Genomic DNA, 24,084 nt, shown 5'->3' with positions numbered 1-24,084 from the left:
TTGCTCCCCTTTACATTACTGGGTTACAGTGACATGATGCATATCATTACCAATTTATGTGTTGTTTAGCAGTAAAATATGCAACTATGCAACAGTTTTATTTAAGCTACATAACATATTTGTTATTGTTAACAGGTTATTATCTGGTGTACAGCACTGCCTTTTCATGTCAAGCTTTATAATACTGAAAGAAAGAGTACAACATATGTAAAACTGCTATGCAAGGGAGAGAGTGCAGCAAAATATTTTAGTTAATGGTCAGATAATAGGCTGTAGCAGAGAGCGTGAGCAGAGACATCATTCTTATTGCCACACTGAGCTTGCTGGTGTGACATGTATGGGGGAAAACAAAAACTTCCAGTAATCCTACTTGCCTCAATCTCTGCTAGCCCCTTGTCCCACACCCCACTGCACCCTGCCCCAGAACCCTAACTGCATTTATATTGTACTCTCCCTCTTCCCTGCAATCTACCCTTCATCCATTCTGTCTTCTCTGTCAACTCACTCCTCCACATCATCGCCATTGTACGCTGCACACACTCACCGTTGCCGATGCCCATGTCATGTTCCTATCCCACACACTTGCTGCCTCCCTCCCAGGCATTATCCACCTTTACCAACCCTTCCTCTCACTTCTCACCACCTTTTCCCCCCTTACCCTGTCCATCCAATACCACCTCTCATCCCAGATGAGCTGCAGAACTGCAGCCCCTGCAATGTGTGTTCAGCCAGCACTACATAGCTGAACTATGAGCTAAGTATAATAAGCTAAAATATTTTTATGGTGTTAACATGCCAAGTTACCATGTAATGGCAAATATATTTGACAAACAAAGAGTCAACATTTTTAAAATTATTTCAGAGATCTTCTCAGATTTCTATTTACAAGTTGTACAATAAACAAGTTCTAATTTGAGGATAGGAAAGAACTACACATTGCCTTCCAGAGCCAGTGTTTGTGATTTACCTGAAGAACACTATACCTACTCTCCTACTGTAACAGGAACTTACTTTCATATAATGTCTGTATATGTAAGCTAACTAACTGTCCTCAATTTCCTTACTCCTTTACTTTACACTGAAACAGTTTTAAACAATTGACTAGCACTACACCTAACTAAGTAACTTTCAATGTCAAATACCTCACAGTGGGTTCCAAATGCCATGTCTTGCAGTGGTAATTTCTCCAGTCTTTTGTAAACATCTCTGCTGGATCAAATGCTTTGCGTTTTCTTTCTTCTTCACTGAAAGAACTGTTTGTTCGCCTCTCATGCTCTGGACTGTGTGCTCTAAGGCCACTCTGTAAAGAATTTCAGTTACATAAGGAAACTGCAAACATATTTACAGCACTTGGGCAAAATATGTTACGAACTGGTTGTGTGTCCAGAACGCCAGGAGGTTTGGTGTATGTATATTAATTATATAATGTATATTAATAATGTAATGTATATTAATAACATTAATTATATAATAATATATAATATTAATTATATAATGTATATTAATTATCAGGGAGAGACCATCATTTCTTATTCACTAATAATTATAATCCTAATTATGGAGTAAAATTCAACAATTGTTGACAGATTTATTGTCAACTTTTAGCTCTACCCTTATTTCAGATCTCTTGTCCTACACAGCACTGAAATGGAACTATTATAGTAGAAAATCCACTCTGGCAGCCACTGTTTGTTACTGATTATGTGGATGACATATACAATTCACTGTGACACAGAATATGTCAATATTTTACGACAGCAATCCAGAAAGTAAGTTCTCATCATGCTCAGAGATGTAAAAGTAGTGGGATCAGAATGTGATTGTGAGATAGTAGAGAGGCGTATGAGTCGCTACTATGGTGCTATTTTATAGCTGTGATGGCAGTTGTTATTTCACAATGCTAAGAGAAAATAGCACCCTTTAAACTGTGAGTGTAGTGAAATCATCAGATTTCTGTCCGCCCCAGTAGCTGAGTGGTCAGCGTGACGGATTGCCGTCCTCTGGGCCCGGGTTCGATTCCCGGCTGGGTCGGAGATTTTCTCCGCTCAGGGACTGGGTGTTGTGTAGTGTTCATCATCATTTCATCCCCATCCGGCGTGCAGGTCGCCCAATGTGGCGCCGAATGTGATAAGACCTGCGATATGGCGGCCGGACCTGCCCCGCGAGGGGCCTCCCGGCCAATGACGCCAAACGCTCATTTCCATTTCCATCAGATTTCTGCACACTCAGAAACAAAATCAAGCATGGATCCACTGCCCTGACACTTTGACAGGCTATAAGGCCAGTGAGGTGTGTTGGGAGCACACTTATTTACTGTAAATATAAACAATCTGGTAATTAGTGTAAGCAGCAATCTGGGACTGTTTCCAGATGACACTTTAGTGTATGGGAAAGTGCCATCATTAGGTGACTGTAGGAGAATACATGATGACTTGGACAGAATTACTATTTGGTGTGATTACTGATAGCTTGTGCTAATCGTGGAAAGAATCTAAGTTAATAGAGATGAGTAGTAAAAATAATCCTGTAATACTGCAAAGTGACATGAAATAGAACAAGCACATGAGAGCAGTTGTAGGAAAGGCAAATGGTTGAATTCAGTTTGCTGGGGGAATTCTAGAAAAGTGTAGATTATCTATAAAGCAGACAGTGTGTGGAAAACTTGAGTGACTCATTCTGGAATACTGTTCAAATATTTGGGATTCCACCATGTAAGATTTAAGAAAGCCAAAAAGCAATTTAGAGGCAAGTTGATAAATTTGTTACCAGTAGATTCGACCACCACATAGGATTATCAAAATGCTCCTTTACCTCAAATGGGAATCCCTGGAGGGAAAATGATGTTCTTCTCACAAAATGCCATTGAGAAAGTTTAAAGACCGGCACTTCTGACACACTGCAGAACAATTCTACTGCCACAAGGTACCTACATGTAGATGTTGATGGTAATACAAACAATTAGCTGAAAGCCAAACCGAGTTGCACAGTCAAGACCATGGTAGCCAACAACTCCTCTTGGTGATCCAAAAAATGACGGAAAGTGTGAGGATGCAATTTTTCAGGACCAACACTTCCCCACACTCTCGTCAATTCTTCAAGATGTCTTGGTCGTTGCTGAACAGAAACATTGTCTGATGGCTTATTCATGACAAAGTGTATTCAAAATGAATACCAAGACAGTTCACAGATGAACATGAAACCAACTGTCTGGCCACAGCACTGACACTTCTCCAGCAGGAGGAAGAGAAGTGTAACAAGTTTCTCACTTGTAGTGTCACTAGTACTGAAACATAGGTTTCACATGTCGCACTGCAAACAAAATAACAATCAATATATTGTTCATAGTGGTTCATCTGTTAAGATCAATTTCATTTATATAAATACTGTAAACGGTGATTAGTACTGTCAGACACTGTGAAATCTGCAAAGGGCATTCTAAAACAGTACTGATAAAATGCTGAGTGGAGTCATTTTTACATGTCACCTTTTCTCATCCTCAAGATATTTTTATACAAGTAATGAGTCATGTATACATATAATTTGGTTGAAATAGCTCCAGGTGTCCACAAGTTATGCTTGTATGTTGTACCTTGTAACCATCATCCTCAACCATAGGGCTACATGGAATGTCTAGAACTCTCAGTAATTTTTTTCTGATTAGCAGGTGATATGTGGCCCAAATATGGAAGAAACTGCTTCAGGCATTACACTGATATGCTGATTTGTCACTGTCTTTCCAGTGACCCTAGCATCCCAGAAAACTATGGATTCATTACTAATATCAGTCATTATCGAATATTTTTACATATCATGGGTTCTAAACCAAGTGCCCCCCCCCCCCCCATTCCTAGAGGGGTGGTAGGGCTATGGTCATACTAATTCAGAAATATTTGTGGGAGCACACACAACTCAGCAATGTTTCATCGTAATAGATGAATGGTACAGGAACACATAGAAGATGAACAATAACTACGTCAATAAATAAATAAGTATTCATTCTGATATATTATATTGATGGTTTTGCTTTTTTTATTGACTGCCACAACTTACTTTCTATATGACCCCTATACAAAGTGAACACATGATACATCTAAAAGTACTCTGCTAATCTTGTTCAATAATTCAATATTTATGACCTGCGTAAAATGTATTCAGAAAAGTATAGACTCAGTACTTCAGTACAATTTCTATGAGAAAACTTCATTAAATTGAACTGTTTAGGCAGTGTTATGCAAATTGTCCTAAGAACTCACTACCTCTTTATCTTCATTGTGTTTTAGCAGTGAGATAAACATAAGGTTACAGAACGACATGTCACACAGTCTTTGAAACTACAAAAATTTGTCAATTTCTTGAAATGAATCAATAAAGGACATGTTTAAAATCCAAACAAAAAAGTACTTTTTGTTGCTTTAAAGGGATTACTTGAAATTCTTTTGCTTTACAATTGTGTTATTTTCATGTGATGTTTGTTTCCTAATTCTGATATGTTCTGTTGTTGAATTCTTTTTTACTTAAATCATTAGCCTAGTTTTCTAAATGATTCACTGAAACTTTCTAGACTTTTATCATAGAGGATGTTGTAGAACTTGCAGCAATTAATTACAAGTGGGGAGAAGAGATCACTATTGATCTATACAGACCTCTTGGTGCTAGCCTAGATATTGTCTTTGAAATTTTTAATGACCTGCTTGTTGAAGCGACAGTAAAAATTGTAATATCAATGTCTGGATTAACAGAATACAAACTGGAGATATAAACACTGAATTGCTGTCTACCAACTCCGGCTTTTTTAACTAACAGTAATATTAGATCAGTTTAACTTTCCTGATAAATGAGCCTGCTAGACTTCAATAGCAAAAACCATGCATTGACATCATCATGACTTAACATGTCTCACTATACATACTATGCATCACTTCTAAAGTTTGCCCTTTCTGACCACCATGTTGATGACAATCATCATGTCGGTAACAAAAACCGACAAAAGAGCCACAACTGATGACAGTTATGTCAATTTCAACAGTATGCTAAAAAGCTTACAACAGTGTGAAAAGAACTGCAATAGTATCACTGAATTTTTATTATTGCTTCAATGTCTCATCCCTAGAAATGACCTTGCCAGTAAATGACTGGAAAAAAAGTTAAATGTAGAATTAATAAACTATTGTGGTTATTACAAAGAAATGTATATGATACAAAGAAAGACCAAAAGCAGTGAGCACAGGGATAAACACAAACAATATAAGTACCAGTTTCGCAAGCAAGTCAAAAGACTGAGGGCCGAAAAGATTAACTCGAAAATATAAAACTCAGATTGTATCTCCAAGACCTGCTGGTCAATAGTAAATGAAATAAGACACAATAAAACAAAACTAAAAGGTAACATCAACATACAGATATCTAATAACAATATTGATGTCACCAATACTCTTGGGATCAGTAACATTTTAAATGACTGTTTCACAGATATCACAGAATCTGTCTTTTGTACCACAGATAAAGTACCTGTTGGAAGTCTTACTGAGGACAATTCTGAACCTAATCAACTCCATGAACTTGAAATCAAGGATATTTTGCAGCTCATCAGGGAAAGTAAAAACAAAAAATCCACTGGCTGGAATGAAATTTCTCCATTTCTACTTAAACAGTGTGAAAATAATCTAGCATAGCCTTTTGTGTATCTAATAAATAGTGTCTTAAAAGAAGGAGTGTTCCCTGACATATTAAAATTAGTTAAACTTATCTACAAAAAAGGCGATAAACAACTAGTAGAAAATTACACACCACTCACTTTAACTCCCCTTTTTTAGTAAGTTAATTGAAAAAAAATTCTGAAATATATGTTAGAGCATTGTAATAAGCACAACATCCTGGGAGATTTTCAGCATGGTTTCAAAAATGGTCATAGCAGCATGACTGAAACACTTCAATTTATGCTGAAAGCTCTTGGCAAAATTGATGAAGGCATGCAAGTAGCTGGAGTTTTCCTAGACTTATCAAAGGCTTTTGACAGGGTTGATCATAAGGTACTTCTGTCAAAACTGGCCAGAGATGGCATAAGTGGAAAACTATTGCACCTCATCACATCATATATAAAAAAACAGACGACAGTGTACCTCAATCTCACACAATAATGGAAAAACAATAAAAAGTTATACTTCAAGGGTCAGGAATATTAAATTTGGTATGCCTAAGGGATCGATAATTGGTCCTTTCCTTTTTGTGTTACGTTAATGACTTCCCAAAGATCGAAAAAAATAATACCTTCATTACAATGTATGCAGATGACACTTCAGGCCTTTGTTGGGAGAAACCATATTCTAAATCTCGGCATAGAGGTAAAAATTTTTATAGATATTGCAAAGGAAAAGTTTGAAAATGACACTCCAAAAGTCAACTTACGAAAAACAAATAACAAATATAATCCCCTTCAATGTTGGTGATTTGCAAACTTGTATTGATTCTCAAGATAGTAATATTTTAGGGGAAATTTGCATTGAGTGTAAATTGCTAGGTATATGCAAAGATAGCAAACTACTATGGACACAACAAATTGACAATGTACCGTATTTACTCGAATCTAAGCCGCACTCGAATCTTAGCCGCACCCGAAAAATGAGACTCTAAATCAAGGAAAACAATTTTTCCCGAATCTAAGCCGCTCCCGAAATTTGAGACTCGAAATTCAAGGTGAGAGAAAAGTTTTAGACCACCCCTCCAAATCGAAAAACAGTTGGTCCATTGTAACGTGAAACACAATTGCGGTCGAATGGATGAAGATACAGCTACAGTAGTTTGGTTCGAGTCGTAAGCTTAACAATTAAGCTTTACCAGGTAGCCATTGCTATGTCAGGCGCTCTGTCCGTATTTATACGAGTACCCTTCCTTTTTCGTGTGCTTCGTCTGGTTTGAATCGATTGCTTATTTTGCTTTGATCTGATAAGTGCCGTTCTCTTTGTTATAGGTGTTTATGTCACTCTAAGCTGAAAATGCATTATTGTACTGTGTCATGCATTGTTTGTTACATTCTGATAATGCGTGTTTACGACTTGTCGCCGCTCGCGGCAAGGCTTGCTTTTGTGCGCACTACTGCGGCTTACAATTAAAAAAAAAAGGAGAAAAAAAGAGAGGAATTGTCTCATAAGCGAAACAATGGCGGGAGTCTGCTATTTGTTGTTACTTAAACTGCTGCTTTCTTTGATAATGATCAACAAGAACCAAATAACAGACTGCGTATGATAGAAGATGTTCTGAACGAGAGTTTAGCGAAAATTTTTCTCTGTTTGAAAATCTTTGCAGACGACTTCTTTAGTACATTACATTCTGCACAGAAATTAGAGTCATCTTAGATTTAAAAATCTAGTCAGTTGCCGTGCTTAGTTTCTGACTGTATCACTATTCAGCATAAGAATAATACGAATATAAACATAACATGATACGTATATTCTTCCGCGTTTGCTGTTCTAGTTTCGTAGTTTATTAGGCAGACAGGATTTAAATGAAATAGCAGCAAACACGAAAGAATACATTGCATAATGTTTACATTCTTCTACCTTTTAATTTAGTTACTGACGCAGAGGTTTTGGCGCCAGTATTTATCTTTGTGCCTGCAAAGCATACCTGTCTAGCGCGACATATATTTGACGGCAGAAGTTAGTTGTGGCGACACCTACCAACATTTTTCAGAACTTCCGCTTACTTTGCACTCGATCCTAAGCCGCAGGCGGTTTTTTGGATTACAAAAACTGGAAAAAAAGTGCGGCTTAGATTCGAGTAAATACGGTATGTGCAAGGCTATCATCTCACCTATGTTTTAAGAAGAACAGCTCCATATGTCTATACCCAAACAATAAGGATGATGTATTTTGGTTTAATAATCCATTTCTAGCATATGGTCTATCATTGTGGGGTGGGGCTTCCAAAACTCATGTAAAGTGAGTATTTAAAACTCGAGAAAAGAGCCTTGAGAATATTAGGCAAAAAAGGTACTAGAACATCTTGTAAGGGATTGTTTAGGGATTTTAAAATTCTGACTATCTATTCTATGTATATGAATATAATAGAGGGAAACATTCCACGTGGGAAAAATATATCTAAAAACAAAGATGTGAATATAATAGAGGGAAACATTCCATGTGGGAAAAATATATCTAAAAACACAGATGATGTGACTTACCGAACTAAAGTGCTGGCAGGTCGATAGACACACAAACAAACACAAACATACACATGAAATTCAAGCTTTCGCAACAAACTGTTGCCTCATCAGGAAAGAGGGAAGGAGAGGGAAAGACGAAAGGATGTGGGTTTTAAGGGAGAGGGTAAGGAGTCATTCCAATCCCGGGAGCAGAAAGACTTATCTTAGGGGGAAAGAAGGGGTATACACTCACACTCACACTCACACTCACACTCACACTCACACACACACACACACACACACACACACACACACACACACACACACATATCCATCCGCACATACACAGACACAAGCAGACATTTGTAAAGACCTGCCAGCACTTTTGTTCGGTAAGTCACATCATCTGTGTTTTTAGATATAAAAACAAAGATGATGTGACTTACCAAACGAAAGCGCTGGCATGTTGATAGACACACAAACAAACACAAACATACACACAAAATTCAAGCTTTCGCAACCAACGGTTGGTTCATCAGGAAAGAGGGTAGGAGAGGGGAAGACGAAAGGATGTTGGTTTTAAGGGAGAGGGTAAGGAGTCATTCCAATCCCAGGAGCGGAAAGACTTACCTTAGGGGGAAAAAAGGACAGGTATACACTCGCACACACACACATATCCATCCGCACATACACAGACACAAGCAGACATTTGTAAAGGCAAAAGTCATATCATCTTTGTTTTTAGATATATTGTATGTATATGTTTGGAACAACAGCATTAACTGTACAAGATAAGAAATATACATGTCGTAATGCAGAAATTCATGATCACAATGCTAGACAAGTACAAAATTACCATATGATAAACAGAAGACTGAAAAAAAAAGCAAACAGTCCATATATTAATGGAGCAAAATACTTAAATGCACTGCCAAATGAACTGAAGGTAATAACTGGAGAGACATTCAAAAAACATCTAAAATCGTGGCTCAATGAGCAATGCTTCTATAGCCTCTGTAGAAACTAAAATTTAAAGTATTATTATGTCAAATAATTTGGAGTACATTTGGAGTATATTCTCAAGTTTCTATTATAAACTAAATTTAGATTGTATACTGTTGTATTGTACTACCAATTGCTGTGCATGTAATTACATGTTTCACGCAAATAAATTACAAATTACAAAATTTACTGTTAGAAAATAGAAGTATATATATAGTCACAATTTAAGAATTTTGAATAACAAAGGCACAGCTGTTTATGAAGTTATAAGTAAGTACCTTTAGAAATTGTAAAGACAAAATAAATTAGTGATTTACCATCAGTATCACTAAATGGCAAAATCAGACTGCAACTGTTTTTAATGAGTACCTTTTTTCTGATGGAAAATCCATCAGTAACCACTTCAACAAAGCATATACTTGGCCTTAACTGACAGCAAGGAAATTAAATACATAGCCGGATCACTAAAATATTTGAAATCAGCAGACTAGTTGTCTGTTGGAAGATTAGAAAGGTGCATAGACAACATATCCGATGCCATTGCCCCAGCAGTAAATGATGCAACTGCATCACAAGTAATCTCAGTTTGTGAGAAATGTGATAAATCTATTGATTGAAACCTAGTGATTGAAATCTATCAACCCTTCTCATCATTACCTGCAATAATTTGTTTACATTAGACTAATGACATTTTGAGTCAACACAATCTAATATCTGAAAATCAGAATGACTTTATGAAAATCAAGTCAACTTCACTAACTGCAGCACAGTTAACAGATGAAATAATAAGGGTGGTAGGGAACAATGAATATGTTACTGGAATGTTCCTCGAATAAACATCTGATTGTATTGAGATTGCCATATTACTTGATTAACTATGGCACCTGGGCATTAGAGGAACTGACTACAAGTTGACAAAATCATAGGCAAGCAAAAAGAAATAATTTGAGTTGCTTAAGGCAAATTCCAAAATTACTACTTTCAAATATGAGTGCCTCAAGGCCCAATGTTGGGACCACTTCTCTCCTTGATTAGTGCTAATGATATAAATTACTGTACTTTAAAAAATGCAGATGATACACGATTATATGGAAAAACAAAGCCCAAGAAAGTCTAGAGCAGGCTGTTCCAACACTACAATAAAGAGAGTTGGTAATACTGGGCATCCCTCAGCTTTTTCGCAGGCAGGTACAGATAGTATAGACTACCAGCCAGGTGGCATTATTGGAAGCATTCTGTAAATGCTCAAAGGACTTGGCCAACCCTACATGTATGCATTTGGTTAGTATAGAACTGCTGTATAGGCTCCAGCTTGGCTTTATGACAGCCTGCACCAGAGCCCTTTGGCCACCACTACCTACGTGAGCCCATGCATGCCCAGCTGAGCACCAGCAGGCATGCAAGTCTAGAGGTACTGTGCAACAGTGTTACCAATAAAACAGTTCACTATTTCAGTGAAAGTCATCTAAATCCATGTGCTACAGGGACTGCAATAATTGAATTTAATATCAAGAAACAGAGTTTGGGATGAAATTATCCATAGAGAATGACATTGTAAAAAAGGAAAATTGGACAAAATTCTTCATAATGACAATCCAGAACACATTCAAGTGGAACAGACATACAGATTCCTTAACCTGAAGCTATCCAAAAGCTTATTTCTCATAAACATAATTATCAAACATTGCATATATGTGCTGTGTATCTTTCATTGTTCTCACTGAATTTCAACTATGCTACTGAAGTATGGGATGAAACAACATAAAGGAACCCAAATACATTATTAACATTGCAGAAAAAAGCTGTCAGAATTATTCTTGGTGCTAAACAGACCCATGGCATAACTTGTTCCCAGAATTATGAAAGCCAACCTAAACTGTGACTTACACAAGCATAATACTATACAGAAATCAAAATACAATGGAAACTGGCACAGTACGGCATTATATAAAAAGCCGTTCATGCCAGGATGAAGCTAACTAATGCCCTTCCTAGAATCTCACTGCTATTCCTGTCATCAAATTAAAAAACGAAAGAATGTTAACAAAGAAAGCATTTTATTCTCTATACTTCTTTGTTTCCATGAATTCCAAGACTCTTAACTTACATATTCAGAAGAGTAATCTCTAAGATGTCATGAAATTGTATTATTCTAGGGATTGTATTGATTATTTGATGGTGAATGCAGATTATCTTTTTCTGTACGCTTGTATGTCTTCCACATTTACCAACATATCTTGAGGCAGACTGGTGTGGTTTTTTACACTGAAGAGCCAAAGAAACTGATACACCTGCCTAATATCAAGTAGGGCTACCGCAAGTAGACAGAAGAGCTTCAACAAGACTTGGCATGAACTCGACTAATGTTTGAAGTAGTGATGGAGGGAATTGACACCATGAATCCTCCAGGGCTGTCCATAAATCCATAAGAGTATGAGGGGATGGAGATCTCTTCTGAACATCACATTGCAAGGCATCCCAGATATGCTCTATAACCTACATGTCTGGGGAGTTTGGTGGCCAGCATAAATGTTTAAACTCAGAAGAGTGTTCTTGGAGACCCTCTGTAGCAATTCTGGATGTGTGAGGTGTCGCACTGTCCTGCTGGAATTGCCCAAGTCTGTCGGAATTTGCAATGGACGTGAACGGATGCAGGTGATTGGACACAATGCTTACATATGCATCAGACATCAGAGTCGTAGCTAGACATTTCAGGAGTCCAATAACACTTCAACTGCACACCCCACTTCATTAGGGAGTCACCACCTGCTTGAACAGTTCCCAGCTGACATGCAGGGTCCATGGATTCACGAGGTTGTCTCCATATCCGTATACGTCCATCCACTTGGTACAATTTGAAATGAGACTCGTCTGAGCAGGCAACATGTTTCCAGTCATCAACAACCCAGTGTCGGTGTTGATGAGCCCAGGCAAGGTGTAAAGTTTTGTGTCGTGCAGTCCTCAAGGGTACACGAGTGGGCCTCTGGCTCCAGAAGCCCATATCGATAATGTTTCGTTGAATGGTTTGCAAGCTGACAATTGTAGATGGACCAGCATTGAAATCTGAAGCACTTTGCAGTAAGGTTGCACTTCTGTCACGTTGAATGATTCTCTTCAGCTATCGTTGGTCTCGTTCTTGCACAATCTTTTTCTGGCTGCATTGACGTCAGAGATTTGATGTTTTACCAGATTCCTGATATCCACGAAAAGGTCGTACTGGAAAATCCCCACTTCATCACTACCTCGGAGATGCTGTGTTCCATCACATGTGTGCTGACTGCTGTAACACCACGTTCAAACTCACTGAAATCTTGATAACCTGTCATTGTAGCAGCAGTACATGATCTAACAATTGTGGCAGACACTTGTTGTCTTATACAGATGATGCTGACCACAGCACCATATTCTGCCTGTTAACATATCTCTGTATTTGAATGTGCATGCCTATACCAGTTTCGTTGGCACTTCAGTGTATACAAGAAGTTGTGGAATTTTACACAATATTATCACTATGGAAGCACAATAATTCTGACTTATCCACAAGTTGACTTATCTAGTGTGTAATTTTATACTTGTAATTTTGGAAATAAAACTTAACAAATCCTTAAAAGAGGTCAATAAAAATATAAAATGAAATAAAAACCTAAATGTAGATAATTATAAATAAGGTTGGGATCTAAATTAAGCAAATCTCAGTTTTTTAATTTGTGTACTTACATGGTATTTGCTATTATAAAAACTAATATTTATATCCTATTTCCAGTGAAAAACTACATAAATAAAAAATTTACTCACCACTTTCTCCTTCTCTTTCATGTATGATGTGATGAGATCATGGAGAAAAAAGAAAGCATCTGCATCCACAGTAACAAAAATGTGATCTTCAAACTCAGTAATGAAACTGCATTCGACTAATGGCTTTTGTCCTGCACAGAAATTTGCAAACACTAGATACACATATCTGAGGCTTTTCCGCCATATATGATGGTTCCAAGGTTGTCGGGTGTACTGCCGGATGCAATCATGGAAGGTCCATGACTAAACAACCGTTCTGCCATCACTGGGTGGGCCTTCGATGATTGCATCCCGCACCATACCTAAGAACGTTGGAAGCATTACACCACAAATAAAACTTAGTAATTCCTGACATTATCATCTTTATGCAATTTGTTAACTTCTTTTGCAAAAATCTTAATTTACATATGACAATTAAAATATTATGACTATTATTCATGTTGCTTTCTACACAAATGCACGTCACTGCATGATTATTATTACTGGTACATCCTGTTTGTGCTCAACCTGGATTAAATACATGGATGGGAGATTATATTAAAAGCACAGAATTTATTTTTTATTCAAATACTGTGAAGTCAACTATGAGGCACATTCATTGTTTATGTAGGATTGTTTCTTCATTTATGTACAATGTTAAACACTACCATTTTTTACTAGAGTAACAGATTTCACCTCTGTATTTTTGCTTTCTTCAAGCAGTGTTATCTTTAATATTATGTTGTAAACAAGATTTTCTAATGCAATTTATTTATTTTGCTTGTTTACAGATCTGAAGATGATTGTTACTTACAATCGAAACTACCTAGTCACTGTATTTTAACTGTATTATGTAAATGCGATCTAGGTTTTAAAGTATTTTTGTATTTAATTTTTGCCGCATGTAAGATTTCCTTTTTAACATGTGCAAATCATTGAATCATTATTACAATGCTCACTTTTCATGGAGTATACTTTTATTTATTTCAAATATTGCGAGGACACAGCTACAAGTTAAGAATTACTTTAAAATGAGAACAAATGTGTGCTTAAGAATAATTTGATTGCAAGGTGCCCACTTATTACATATTTCTGACAGCTGATGGAAAGTTTATTGATGTAAGATGAACAGCAGGTTTGCGAAAAACATAATGAATGAAAATCTGAAGAAATATCTATGGTCCTGGATAAAAATGCAATTAATATTTGTCGTCTCTGATAATTATACAAGAATATACAACAAAAATTCAGATTTAATGTTGACCACAGGTAAAACAAAAAATCTGACTGTATAATAAAAAATAATGATCAAAAATTCAGTATAAACATCTGACTGCATCAGCAGCAATCTGATGAGTTCATAGTGTGGACTAGATCAGAGGATGCTTAACTACACCAACGTTGTGCAAATAAATTAAAAAATCAATTTTAAGCATTTATTACATTAATGTAACAATTATAATTACACAGAACTTTGGAATTTACATTATTTCTTGGTACAGCGGTATGTTTACACCTTAAAAGCTACAGAACACTGAGCAATAATGAAAAATGGAACAATTGCAGCACATCTACTTACGAGATAATTTTTGACGGAAAATTTTTGTCCCAAAACCCAATTTAGAAGTAATTATGTTACTTAGAATCGCATGTTTACAGATGACGTCACTAATATTTGCTCAAGAAACAAATAAGACTGAGTTGTAAATTATGTTCCCCCATGACACCCAAAGTTTCAGATAACATAAACAATCACCCATTACGTGATAGGTGAACTTCACATTTATGACTAAACATTGTCCAAGCTCAACCTAACATAATAAGTTATGTTGGTTACTAGATTATAGCTTTTCTATGCATGAAAGTTTTGGTACCCCTAATATTAAGATATCTGAGTAAAGATTACTTAACTGCATCTGTTGTGGAAGTGGCATGTAACAACCCATCTAATACTTTAATTATACAATAAGACAGCAAGCTCACAGTACTCAATACTTATTCCTTTATTATCTGTTGTTTGCCACATTCCAATGAATGAATAACTTCCTCCTGTGATTTAAGGAAAGCTCTATATTTGGCTCAATACAGGGAAATGATTTTAATATTCATTTGAAAGTGAAAATACTGTTAAAAGGAACATGCTGGAAGCTTTTGAGAAATAAAACATTACTTTTGAAATGCTCAAGTAACATTCTGACAAAGAAAGAGTGAAAGTAACATTTACCTGAAAGATCTGGTGTCCTTGCTGACTGGAGGTGCTCAGTCTTGAGATGAAGTTGCATGGATGGCAAAGCAAAAATCACCTCTCTCGTATGATTATGATCCTGTAGTTTGCTGCTGCTGGTACTACGTGCTCTTTGCTGCTCAGTTGCTTCTTTCTCACGCTCCAAACTTGGAAATCGATCCACAGCTACAACATTGTAAGAAGCAATACAAATATCAACGTAAAAGAAAGGCATGCATTTGTAAACAAATTCTTATGAATGCATTAGTTAAGTGTGAGCAAAATATTAAAAATATGTACTCGATAACTTCAACAAGCACTATCATTTGATCATAAACAACACACTCAATGAAGGGAATTAAAAGATATAAATAGATGTAAAAAGCAATAACCCATTCACTGACCTACAAATATCAACCATATTTCCTTCATGTTTATGTATTTCCCTTTAGTACCTCTCTTGTATGTTTTACACTGTGTATACCTATACTTGTTCCCCAAAAGCCAGAATAACATGTATGTGAAAGGTGACTTTTACTATTATTTCTTGTCCCACTATCTCCCCACACCATTATGATACATAGCAATGATTATTAATTGTGCACTTCTGTTCATGCTCTAATCTTATCATCTACAAAATGTTCTCTCTGCACCTTCTCAGATGTTCAAATCTTGACTATTGCTTAAGGCATGTGTTCAAGGATGCCCATACAATAGTTTTTAGGGGGGGGGGGGGGGGGGGACAGGGGAACTTGAATCTGGGGTTGGACTATTTTTAACATTTTGGAAGGTGAATAGCAACTTTTAAGTAGCTATAAAAAGTTCCAGTTCCAACTCTGTTAAAAGCCTGCATAATACTGATGTTTAAATAATTTTCTTGAAAGAGAAACATCTGACTACACTCCAGTTTTTCCTTTCCCTGAGAGCTGGAGGGAGGAGGGGGGGGGGGGGCTGGGGGACCGTGGTCCCCTTGTCCCTGGGCATGGGCACCTTCACATGTGTTCACTAGCAGGTAAACTTCTGCATGTCATTTGTGGGAACTATCTAAGTTTCGACAACTTGCAGAAGTAGCTTCTGCAAGCTGGTGGAAACAATTTCGTGCATCTTGCTGCAAATACTTGCCAGTTGCTGAAAGTTTTGTGTGTTCAATACCAGTACAAAAACATGAATGTGAAAAAGGAAAATGGCACAAAGACAGAAGAACAGGAATAAATGTACCATGGGTACCCATAAACATACCCGCATGTTCAGGGTATAAGTACACATTTTTTATTGGTGTCTCAGGACAGTGTACTGAACAACATTAGGGCAGTATTTACTTCATTTGCAGACCAATGATTATAGCTATCAGGAGTAGCGTGTTTCTAGGATGAATATTACCTCCAAGTACATGTGGTAAGATCAAGCCATTAATGCTTATTTTCCCCTGGGCAGGTGGTCAGATTTTGAAGTGTGGATGCAAAATGGTTAGTATATTCTGATTGGTGCACTCCACTTAGTGGTGCAGTTACAACCATGGAAAAAAAAAAATATCCGGGTAATAAATTATGTGACATATTTGCAGGAAGACTGTTGCACACAGAGTAAAAAACTAACACACTGAAATGGGTACATATTAAGGAACTAATTCCCACAGTATCCCCATGTTGACTGGAATACTCTCTTTCAAATTCTGAAGGTGGCAGGAGTAAAATACAGGGAGCGGAAGGCTATTTACAATTTGTACAGAAACCAGACGGCAGTTATAAGAGGCGAGGGGCACGAAAGGGAAGCAGTGGTTGGGAAGGGAGAGAGACAAGGTTGTAGCCTCTCCCCGATGCTATTCTATCTGTATATTGAGCAAGCAGGGAAGGAAACAAAAGAAAAGTTCGGAGTAGGTATTAAAATTCATGGAGAAGAAATAAAAACTTTGAGGTTCGCCGATGACATTGTAATTCTGTTAGAGACAGCAAAGGACTTTGAAGAGCAGTTGAACGGAATGGACAGTGTTTTGAAAGGAGGGTATAAGATGAACATCAACAAAAGCAAAATGAGGATAATGGAATGTAGTGGAATTAAGTCGGGTGATGCTGAGGAAATTAGATTAGGAAATGAGACACTTAAAGTAGTAAAGGAGTTTTGCTATTTGGGGAGCAAAATAACTGATGATGGTCGAAGTAGAGAGGATATAAAATGTAGACTGGCAATGGCAAGAAAAGTGTTTCTGAAGAAGAGAAATTTGTTAATTTCGAGTATAGATTTAAATGTCAGGAAGTTGTTTCTGAAAGTATTTGTATGGAGTGTAGCCATGTATGGAAGTGAAACATGGACGATAAATAGTTTGGACAGGAAGAGAATAGAAGCTTTTGAAATGTGGTGCTACAGAAGAATGCTGAAGATTAGATGGGTAGATCATATAACTAATGAGGATTGGGGAGAAGAGGAGTTTGTGGCACAACTTAACCAGAAGAAGGGATTAGTTGGTAGGACATGTTCTGAGGCATCAAGGGATCACCAATTTAGTATTGGAGGACAGCGTGGAGGGTAAAAATCGTAGAGGGAGACCAAGAGATGAATACACTAAGCATATTCAGAAGGATGTAGGCTGCAGTAGGTACTGGGAGATGATGAAGTTTGCACAGGATAGAGTAGCATGGAGAGCTGCATCAAACCAGTCTCAGGACTGAAGACCACAACAACATCCCCATTTACACCCCTTACACCTTGTATAATTGGCCACCGTCAGCCAAGGAAGTATAAAGGAATTTATGCATTACTTTGTTTCACCATAAGGGGAACAGGATGGCATTAGAGATGTCTTTAAATTTTAGCCGATTTTTTAATCTTAGTGTAAACATAAGTAAGTTTGTACAGGTGATACAGCTTGCAACTTTTTAGAATTCTATTTTCAAATGCATTACATTTATAATAAAAGTAATAGACACAGTTTGCAAAAATCAAAGGGTAATTAAAAGGTGACCTCTTGGTGACAGCTGGCAGCATTTTTGTACCTTTGTTCCAAATATTTTATTGTACAGCAGACATGAAATTTTCTATAACTGTATACGGCATTCTTAGAAAGTTTTTAATTAGAGTGAAGTCCTCCCACTTTAGTTCATTCAATAGTCTTTCTTGATAACTTAAAATGTATGTCTCTGTATCCATTTCTTTACTCAAATGTTTCTTTTTTGTTAATTTTTTGTTTTTGTCACAGTTTTTCTTCAACAATTATCCACCAATAGTGGCAACTGCTCTGGTTCTTAAGAACACACACTGTAAACTTCTCCTTGCCTGTCTCATTATGCAATCCTAGTGAAGACACATCTGCAAAGACTTGGACAAGTTAATTTCAGGAACTTGCTGCGAGTGACTTGCAGAAGTAAACCTGCACAAGTTTCAGTTCTAATGTAAACACCTCAGCAAGTGCTTGCATAAGTTACTTGCTAGTGGGCACATGCCTTAATGTAATAATCCCTCTTTTTCTATCATGCAGCTCCTTCAATTCAACAACCTGAGTGACTTGCACAACCAATTTAGTTCACATTTTTACAGTTTATTTATTCATTTTTATTTTTTTTCCATGTCCTAATAGTAACTTATGTTTAATTGATGTAGTTTTTCATGGGGACTGTTTCCTTTAAAAAAAAAAAATACTCATACTGCACTCCATGAACCTCTAGACAGAAACATTTACATCTATTCTGCAAGCCAGTGTACACTGGTACACTGCATGATGGAGGGCACATTATACCAATGCTAGTCATTCCTTTTCCTACTCCCCTCAGAAATGGAATGAGGGAAAAATGGCTATCTATGTGCTTTCATACTATCACTGATTTCTCTATATTTGTCGTCCTTATGCAAGATGAATGTTGGTGGCAGTAGAGTCATTCAGCACTCTGTCATAATGTCAGTTCTCTAAACTTTCTCAATAGTGTTTCACGAAAAGTACAGCCCCCCCCCCCTCCCCCACCAGGGATTCTGATTTGAGATCACAGAGCCTACTCATGTGTTGATCAAACATTTTGGTAACAAAACTAGCATCATGCCTCCGAATTTCTTCAATGTCTTCCTTCAATATGACCTAATAGTGATCTCAAACAGTACTCAACAAAAGGTTGCGAAAGTGTTCTGTATGCAGCCTTCTTTACAGGTGAGCTACATTTTCCTAGAATTCTCCCAATAAACCAAAATTGACCATCAGCTTTCCCACCATTTCATGGTGCTTTGCAATGCTACACCCAGATATTTAATCAACAAAATGGTTTACACAGGACAGTAGTAATAATGTATTTGAACATTACAGGATCATTTTTTCTACTCATCTCCTTTAACTTACACTTTTCCATGTTTATAGCAAGCAGCCATTCTTCACACCAAATAGAAATTCTGCCCAAGTCATATACAAGTTGCTTCAGGATGAATGTTAATGATTCATCCTGAAGCCAATTGTCTAAGGCCATTGACCTTAAATTAGCACAAAAATGTATTCAGATAAAACTGAATTTGGTATCTGCATTGCAAACATTAATTGCAGATTATTTTGGCATGAACTGGGATCAACCCAGTCTAGCACAATTTCACAGATCAAGTAAAGTTTGATTCTAATCATCACTTCACAACATACTGACATGACAAAGGAACTGATTTTGTTCTGGAGGTAGAAAAGCAATAAAGAAATCATTAACACAAAAATGATACATAAATAAGTGAACACATAACTCTAAAATGTCTGAAGTTCAAAAAGTAATTGCTACTCACCATATAGCGGAGCTGCTGAGTCGCAAAAAGGGACAACAAAAGACTGGTCTGGCTCCAGCTACCAGAGACTGTGGTCACGTGTATGTGAGCTCTCTCTCTCTCTCTCTCTCTCTCTCTCTCTCTCTCTCTCTCTCTCTCTCTCTCGTGTGTGTGTGTGTGTGTGTGTGTGTGTGTGTGTGTGTGTGTGTGTGTGTGTGTGTGTGCACCAAGTGCATGTGGTCTAATTTTGACAACGGCCTTGTTGGCCAAAGGCTAACTTTCCGACAGTCTTTTATGTTGTGCCTTCCTGTAACTCAACATATCCGCTACAGGGTGAGTAACAACTACACTTTTCATTACATTGTTAGTCCAACCTGGAGTATCCATTGCTTAATTAGTTCAAAAACTTTTTTTTCATTTGTAAGATTATAGTAATTGTTGGTAATGTAAGTACTGAGTGCAGACAATAATTGCTCCCTGGAGACTTCTTGGAGACAACTCACAATTAACATGAAAAAGTTTAAATGTGTTTCACAGACACTTTATGGCAGAGTAAGAAAGGGGAATTCAGACTATTTGCAATGCACATTGAGTATGTCAAGTTTGACAGCAGACAAATAACGACTCAACATCTTTTACAAAAATAATTTCCAAGCTTGAATAGCAGTAAATATGGAACTTGTATTAAATTCAGCCCAAACCATTGTTGAGAGGAGAGCTAGAATTTAACTACTGAATGCCAATGTCACGTGTAAACTTCTACAATAATTGTGTGTGTGTTGATAACCAAAATAGTACGTACATGTATGTCAATCAGCAAAAGGGTAAAGAAAGAAAGAAGTTACATGCTCAACTACAGTTTCAAAGGTCAGAACCAGAATTTTTCTGGTACTTATCACTTCTTTTACCTCTGGACACATTTGTTAATGTTGAAAAGTCAAGTTGCCATGTATTTCAGAGTCCTCATTAAACTGTAGAATCTCTTATATCTTGATGGGCAAGTCAGTTCAAAGTCTGGATGAAGGCAAACACCAACCTTTGGATGGATGACAGCTCTACCAAAGCAGACAATGCAAATGTACACATCTGCTGCTCTGTGCAAAAACTGTATGTTTAATGTTAAATAACAGTGGCTTTAAAACCTGCAAATTACTGAAACTTTCATCCACATGGAAAGATGCCTAAATCTGTGGACAGCGATACGTAATATGTATGTTCAACAGTTAAAAGTTGAATGAAATGTGTCTTATCTAAGTTAAGTGAGTTCACCAAACCAGTCAACATTACTTTTGAATATGAGGGTTACACCATATGCTTTTAGCAGTAATACAGAAAAAAATATTTATAATATAAATGTCACAACTTTTCAAAATACTTTTCATGAGGACTTACACATTTTTTTCCATCTTTTGAAACCATTTCAGAAATGTCTCAGACCAAGCTTCTTTAGGGAAGTCATTTAGAGCACTGTTGTGTGTTGCAACAGCCTTGTCATCAGATGAAAAACACTTCCCATGAATTTTTTTTCCTTTGTATCTGGGAAAAGGAAGTAGTCACCCAGAGCCAGGTTATGTGAATAGGGTGGGTGCAGTAACACTCATATTTCTTCCTTCTCCAAGATGTCCATTGTTCTGGCAGCTGGATGTGCTGAAGCATTGCTGTGATACAGAAGACTGTGCCTGTTCTTCAACTTTGGGTGCTGTGACTTCCATGTGGCATATGGTCTCCCTGTGACTTTCAGCATTCAGTCACATACCAGTCAGCTTTGACTGTGCAATGCGTGCCCGAGGTCACAGAGGTGGTGAAGAAAGTTCCAGAGCTCCTACTTTTCAAAACTTTCATGGGTGGTTCCTCACCTGGAAAGCACCATCTTGAAGAGCATCTCTTTGTTTTGGGATCATAATGGAACATCCACGCTTTGTCACCTATGTTGATATTGTGAGTTCCTTTGAGTCACCATTTGTTGAATTTTTCAAGCATAAAACAACACCAATCCATTCTTGTGTGGTTTTGGGCTTCTGTCCGGGTTATGTGGCACCCAATGGGCACACCTCTTGCTTAGGTGAAAATGATCATGAATAATGGTCTGCAGTGCAGCTAACCCAAATTTTTTAGGGCCTCTTCAATGTCACAAAATGTGACAAGAGGTTCATCATCTATCACTTTCATTACAGTATCAATGTTTTCTTGGGTCACTGCCAATGATGGCAAATTGGACTAACATTCATCTTTAAGACACTCCCAACCCCTTGAAAATTCATGAAACTATTTCCAATGGTGACCCTAGAAGGAGCAGACTCACCAAAAACACAAACCAGAGATGAGTGGCAGTCTTCTGCATTTAACTTCTTTTTGTAGCCATAACAAACCACTGTACAAAAATTTGCAGTGCAACAGATTCATCTTGCAGTGTCACACTCAGCACTGTTTGCGTCTTCACTCACTGTTCGCAGTATGGTTTGAAATCCAGTGGCAGGGGGACTGCTGCATGCATGCTCTGAGGTACAGAAAAACTGCTGTTTGAAATTAAGATAGTCCCACTGTTGTCAAACTTCCTATTTAAGAGCTGCTGAAAACTTTTGGGGAAGCCTCCGTATTTCATTTATTGCTCCTTCTGCTGTTCCAGCTTTGCTAGACTTCATTATGCTGCTTGCATCATCAGCAAAGGTTTGTTAGACTTGATTATGATGCTTGCATAATCATCAAAGGGAACTATTTTTGTTTTAGCAGCAGAAGATGCAAGTCATTTATATGCAGCAAGAACAGTGGTGGTATTATAATTGAAGCCTGTGAAATGCCAGTACGAATTTGTCCCTGCTGAGAAGAATATTCATAATGAGAGCTGCATGAGCTACATGGCTATTTCAAGTCACACTGATAAAACAGGGACCAACAATATGATTCTTGAAAAGCCTGCATTGAACTGTTTATTCACTTCTCTCAATTATTGCGTATTTTTAACTGAGCAGTGCATATCGTGAAGATCGATTTGCTCACAGTTTTTGAATCGCTGTATCACTGATTGTTCTTCGTAGGCACTATTCGGACAACTATACTTGATTGTGAATGTCATTGCCATGAAGCTTCTGGGGGAGCAAAATGGGAAAAGGATGAAATGTGCTGCAATGTAGTATTTACACAACACTCCTTTGGCTGATACCTCTAGCATATTCACACTGGGCTCGGACAATCAGGATGCCTCCCAGTTTTCAACCACATCTCTCCTCTAACAGGTGAACAATTTTCTCCATAAATGAAAACTATATCCACATTTACAACTATCATATACATTGTGAAAATCAGAATCGATCCTTGTTCAAGTTGTCTGTCTGCTGCAATTGCAGAGCACACACTTATGGGCCTAAAGCACCTAGTTAAACACACAACCATACCAGATATACATGTCTGCTTACATCTGATACAGTACAACAAGCATTAGAGGAACCCCTTTTCCTGATGAAAGAAGCTCTTTGATTGGTTAAACCAATGCCAAAGATAAGGTACACAGGGAGAAAGGAGGGAGTGAGAGAGAGAGGGAAGCAGAGAAAAGTTGTGTCAATTTAGCAGCTATAAACGGTAAAAAGAAATGCATCCTTTTCTTCTGTCCATTGGGTGACTCACTCTTAATTTTTGTTCTTAATTGATTTGTTCCATTCTTTGTTGTCTTTAAGTTTTCCTATCAGTTTTCTTCCTTTATAAGAGAAGAAACCTACTAATTTCAAAATATTCCTGCTGCCTATTGAAAGACTTCCCTTCCTCCTTGGAAAACTGTATCTATATTTAATAACTTAATGCAAGTACATTGATGGAGCCACTTTGATTCATAATGTAGGACAATCTTGAAAAATTACTTGGAATAGGCAATGAGTAACATCACCTTTCAACACTGTAGGAAAAGACATATTGCTACTACCGTAAAGAAGACACATCAAGTTGCAGACAGATACAATTACGAGACACTCACAACAGCTTTCGGCCACAGCCATTGTCAGTAAAAGAGAGACACCTCACTCACACAAACAAGCACACATGACCACCAACTCCAGCATCTCGGACCGGAAGGCAACATCACGTGGGATGCAAGCAGCAATCTGGAGAGGGTGAGGGAAGAAAAGGGGAAGGGATAGTAGTCTATGGGTGGGGAGAGAGACAAACACTGTCTGGTGGAGTGTGCAGGGACTAGACTGCCAACAGGCACAACATTGAGATGTTGTGGGGCAGGGAG

General features: G+C 37.4%; 1 protein-coding gene across 1 annotated transcript in view; it reads right to left on the bottom strand.

The window, feature by feature from the left end:
* LOC124777437 (transmembrane protein KIAA1109 homolog) overlaps nucleotides 1-24,084 on the bottom strand; it is a 527,366-nt gene that overhangs the window by 4,001 nt on the left and 499,281 nt on the right. Inside the window, exons 85-87 of the mRNA XM_047252842.1 lie at nucleotides 15,141-15,326; nucleotides 12,938-13,068; nucleotides 1,143-1,300 (exon numbers count right to left, since the gene is read on the bottom strand). Coding sequence (XP_047108798.1) covers nucleotides 1,143-1,300; nucleotides 12,938-13,068; nucleotides 15,141-15,326 — 475 coding nt within the window. The remainder of the gene's footprint in view (nucleotides 1-1,142; nucleotides 1,301-12,937; nucleotides 13,069-15,140; nucleotides 15,327-24,084) is intronic.

Source organism: Schistocerca piceifrons, chromosome 2 (assembly GCF_021461385.2).
Source record: "Schistocerca piceifrons isolate TAMUIC-IGC-003096 chromosome 2, iqSchPice1.1, whole genome shotgun sequence".
Taxonomy (NCBI): domain Eukaryota; kingdom Metazoa; phylum Arthropoda; class Insecta; order Orthoptera; family Acrididae; genus Schistocerca; species Schistocerca piceifrons.
Note: the sequence above shows the minus strand (reverse complement) of the source record. Positions and strands in the feature narration are given on the sequence as shown.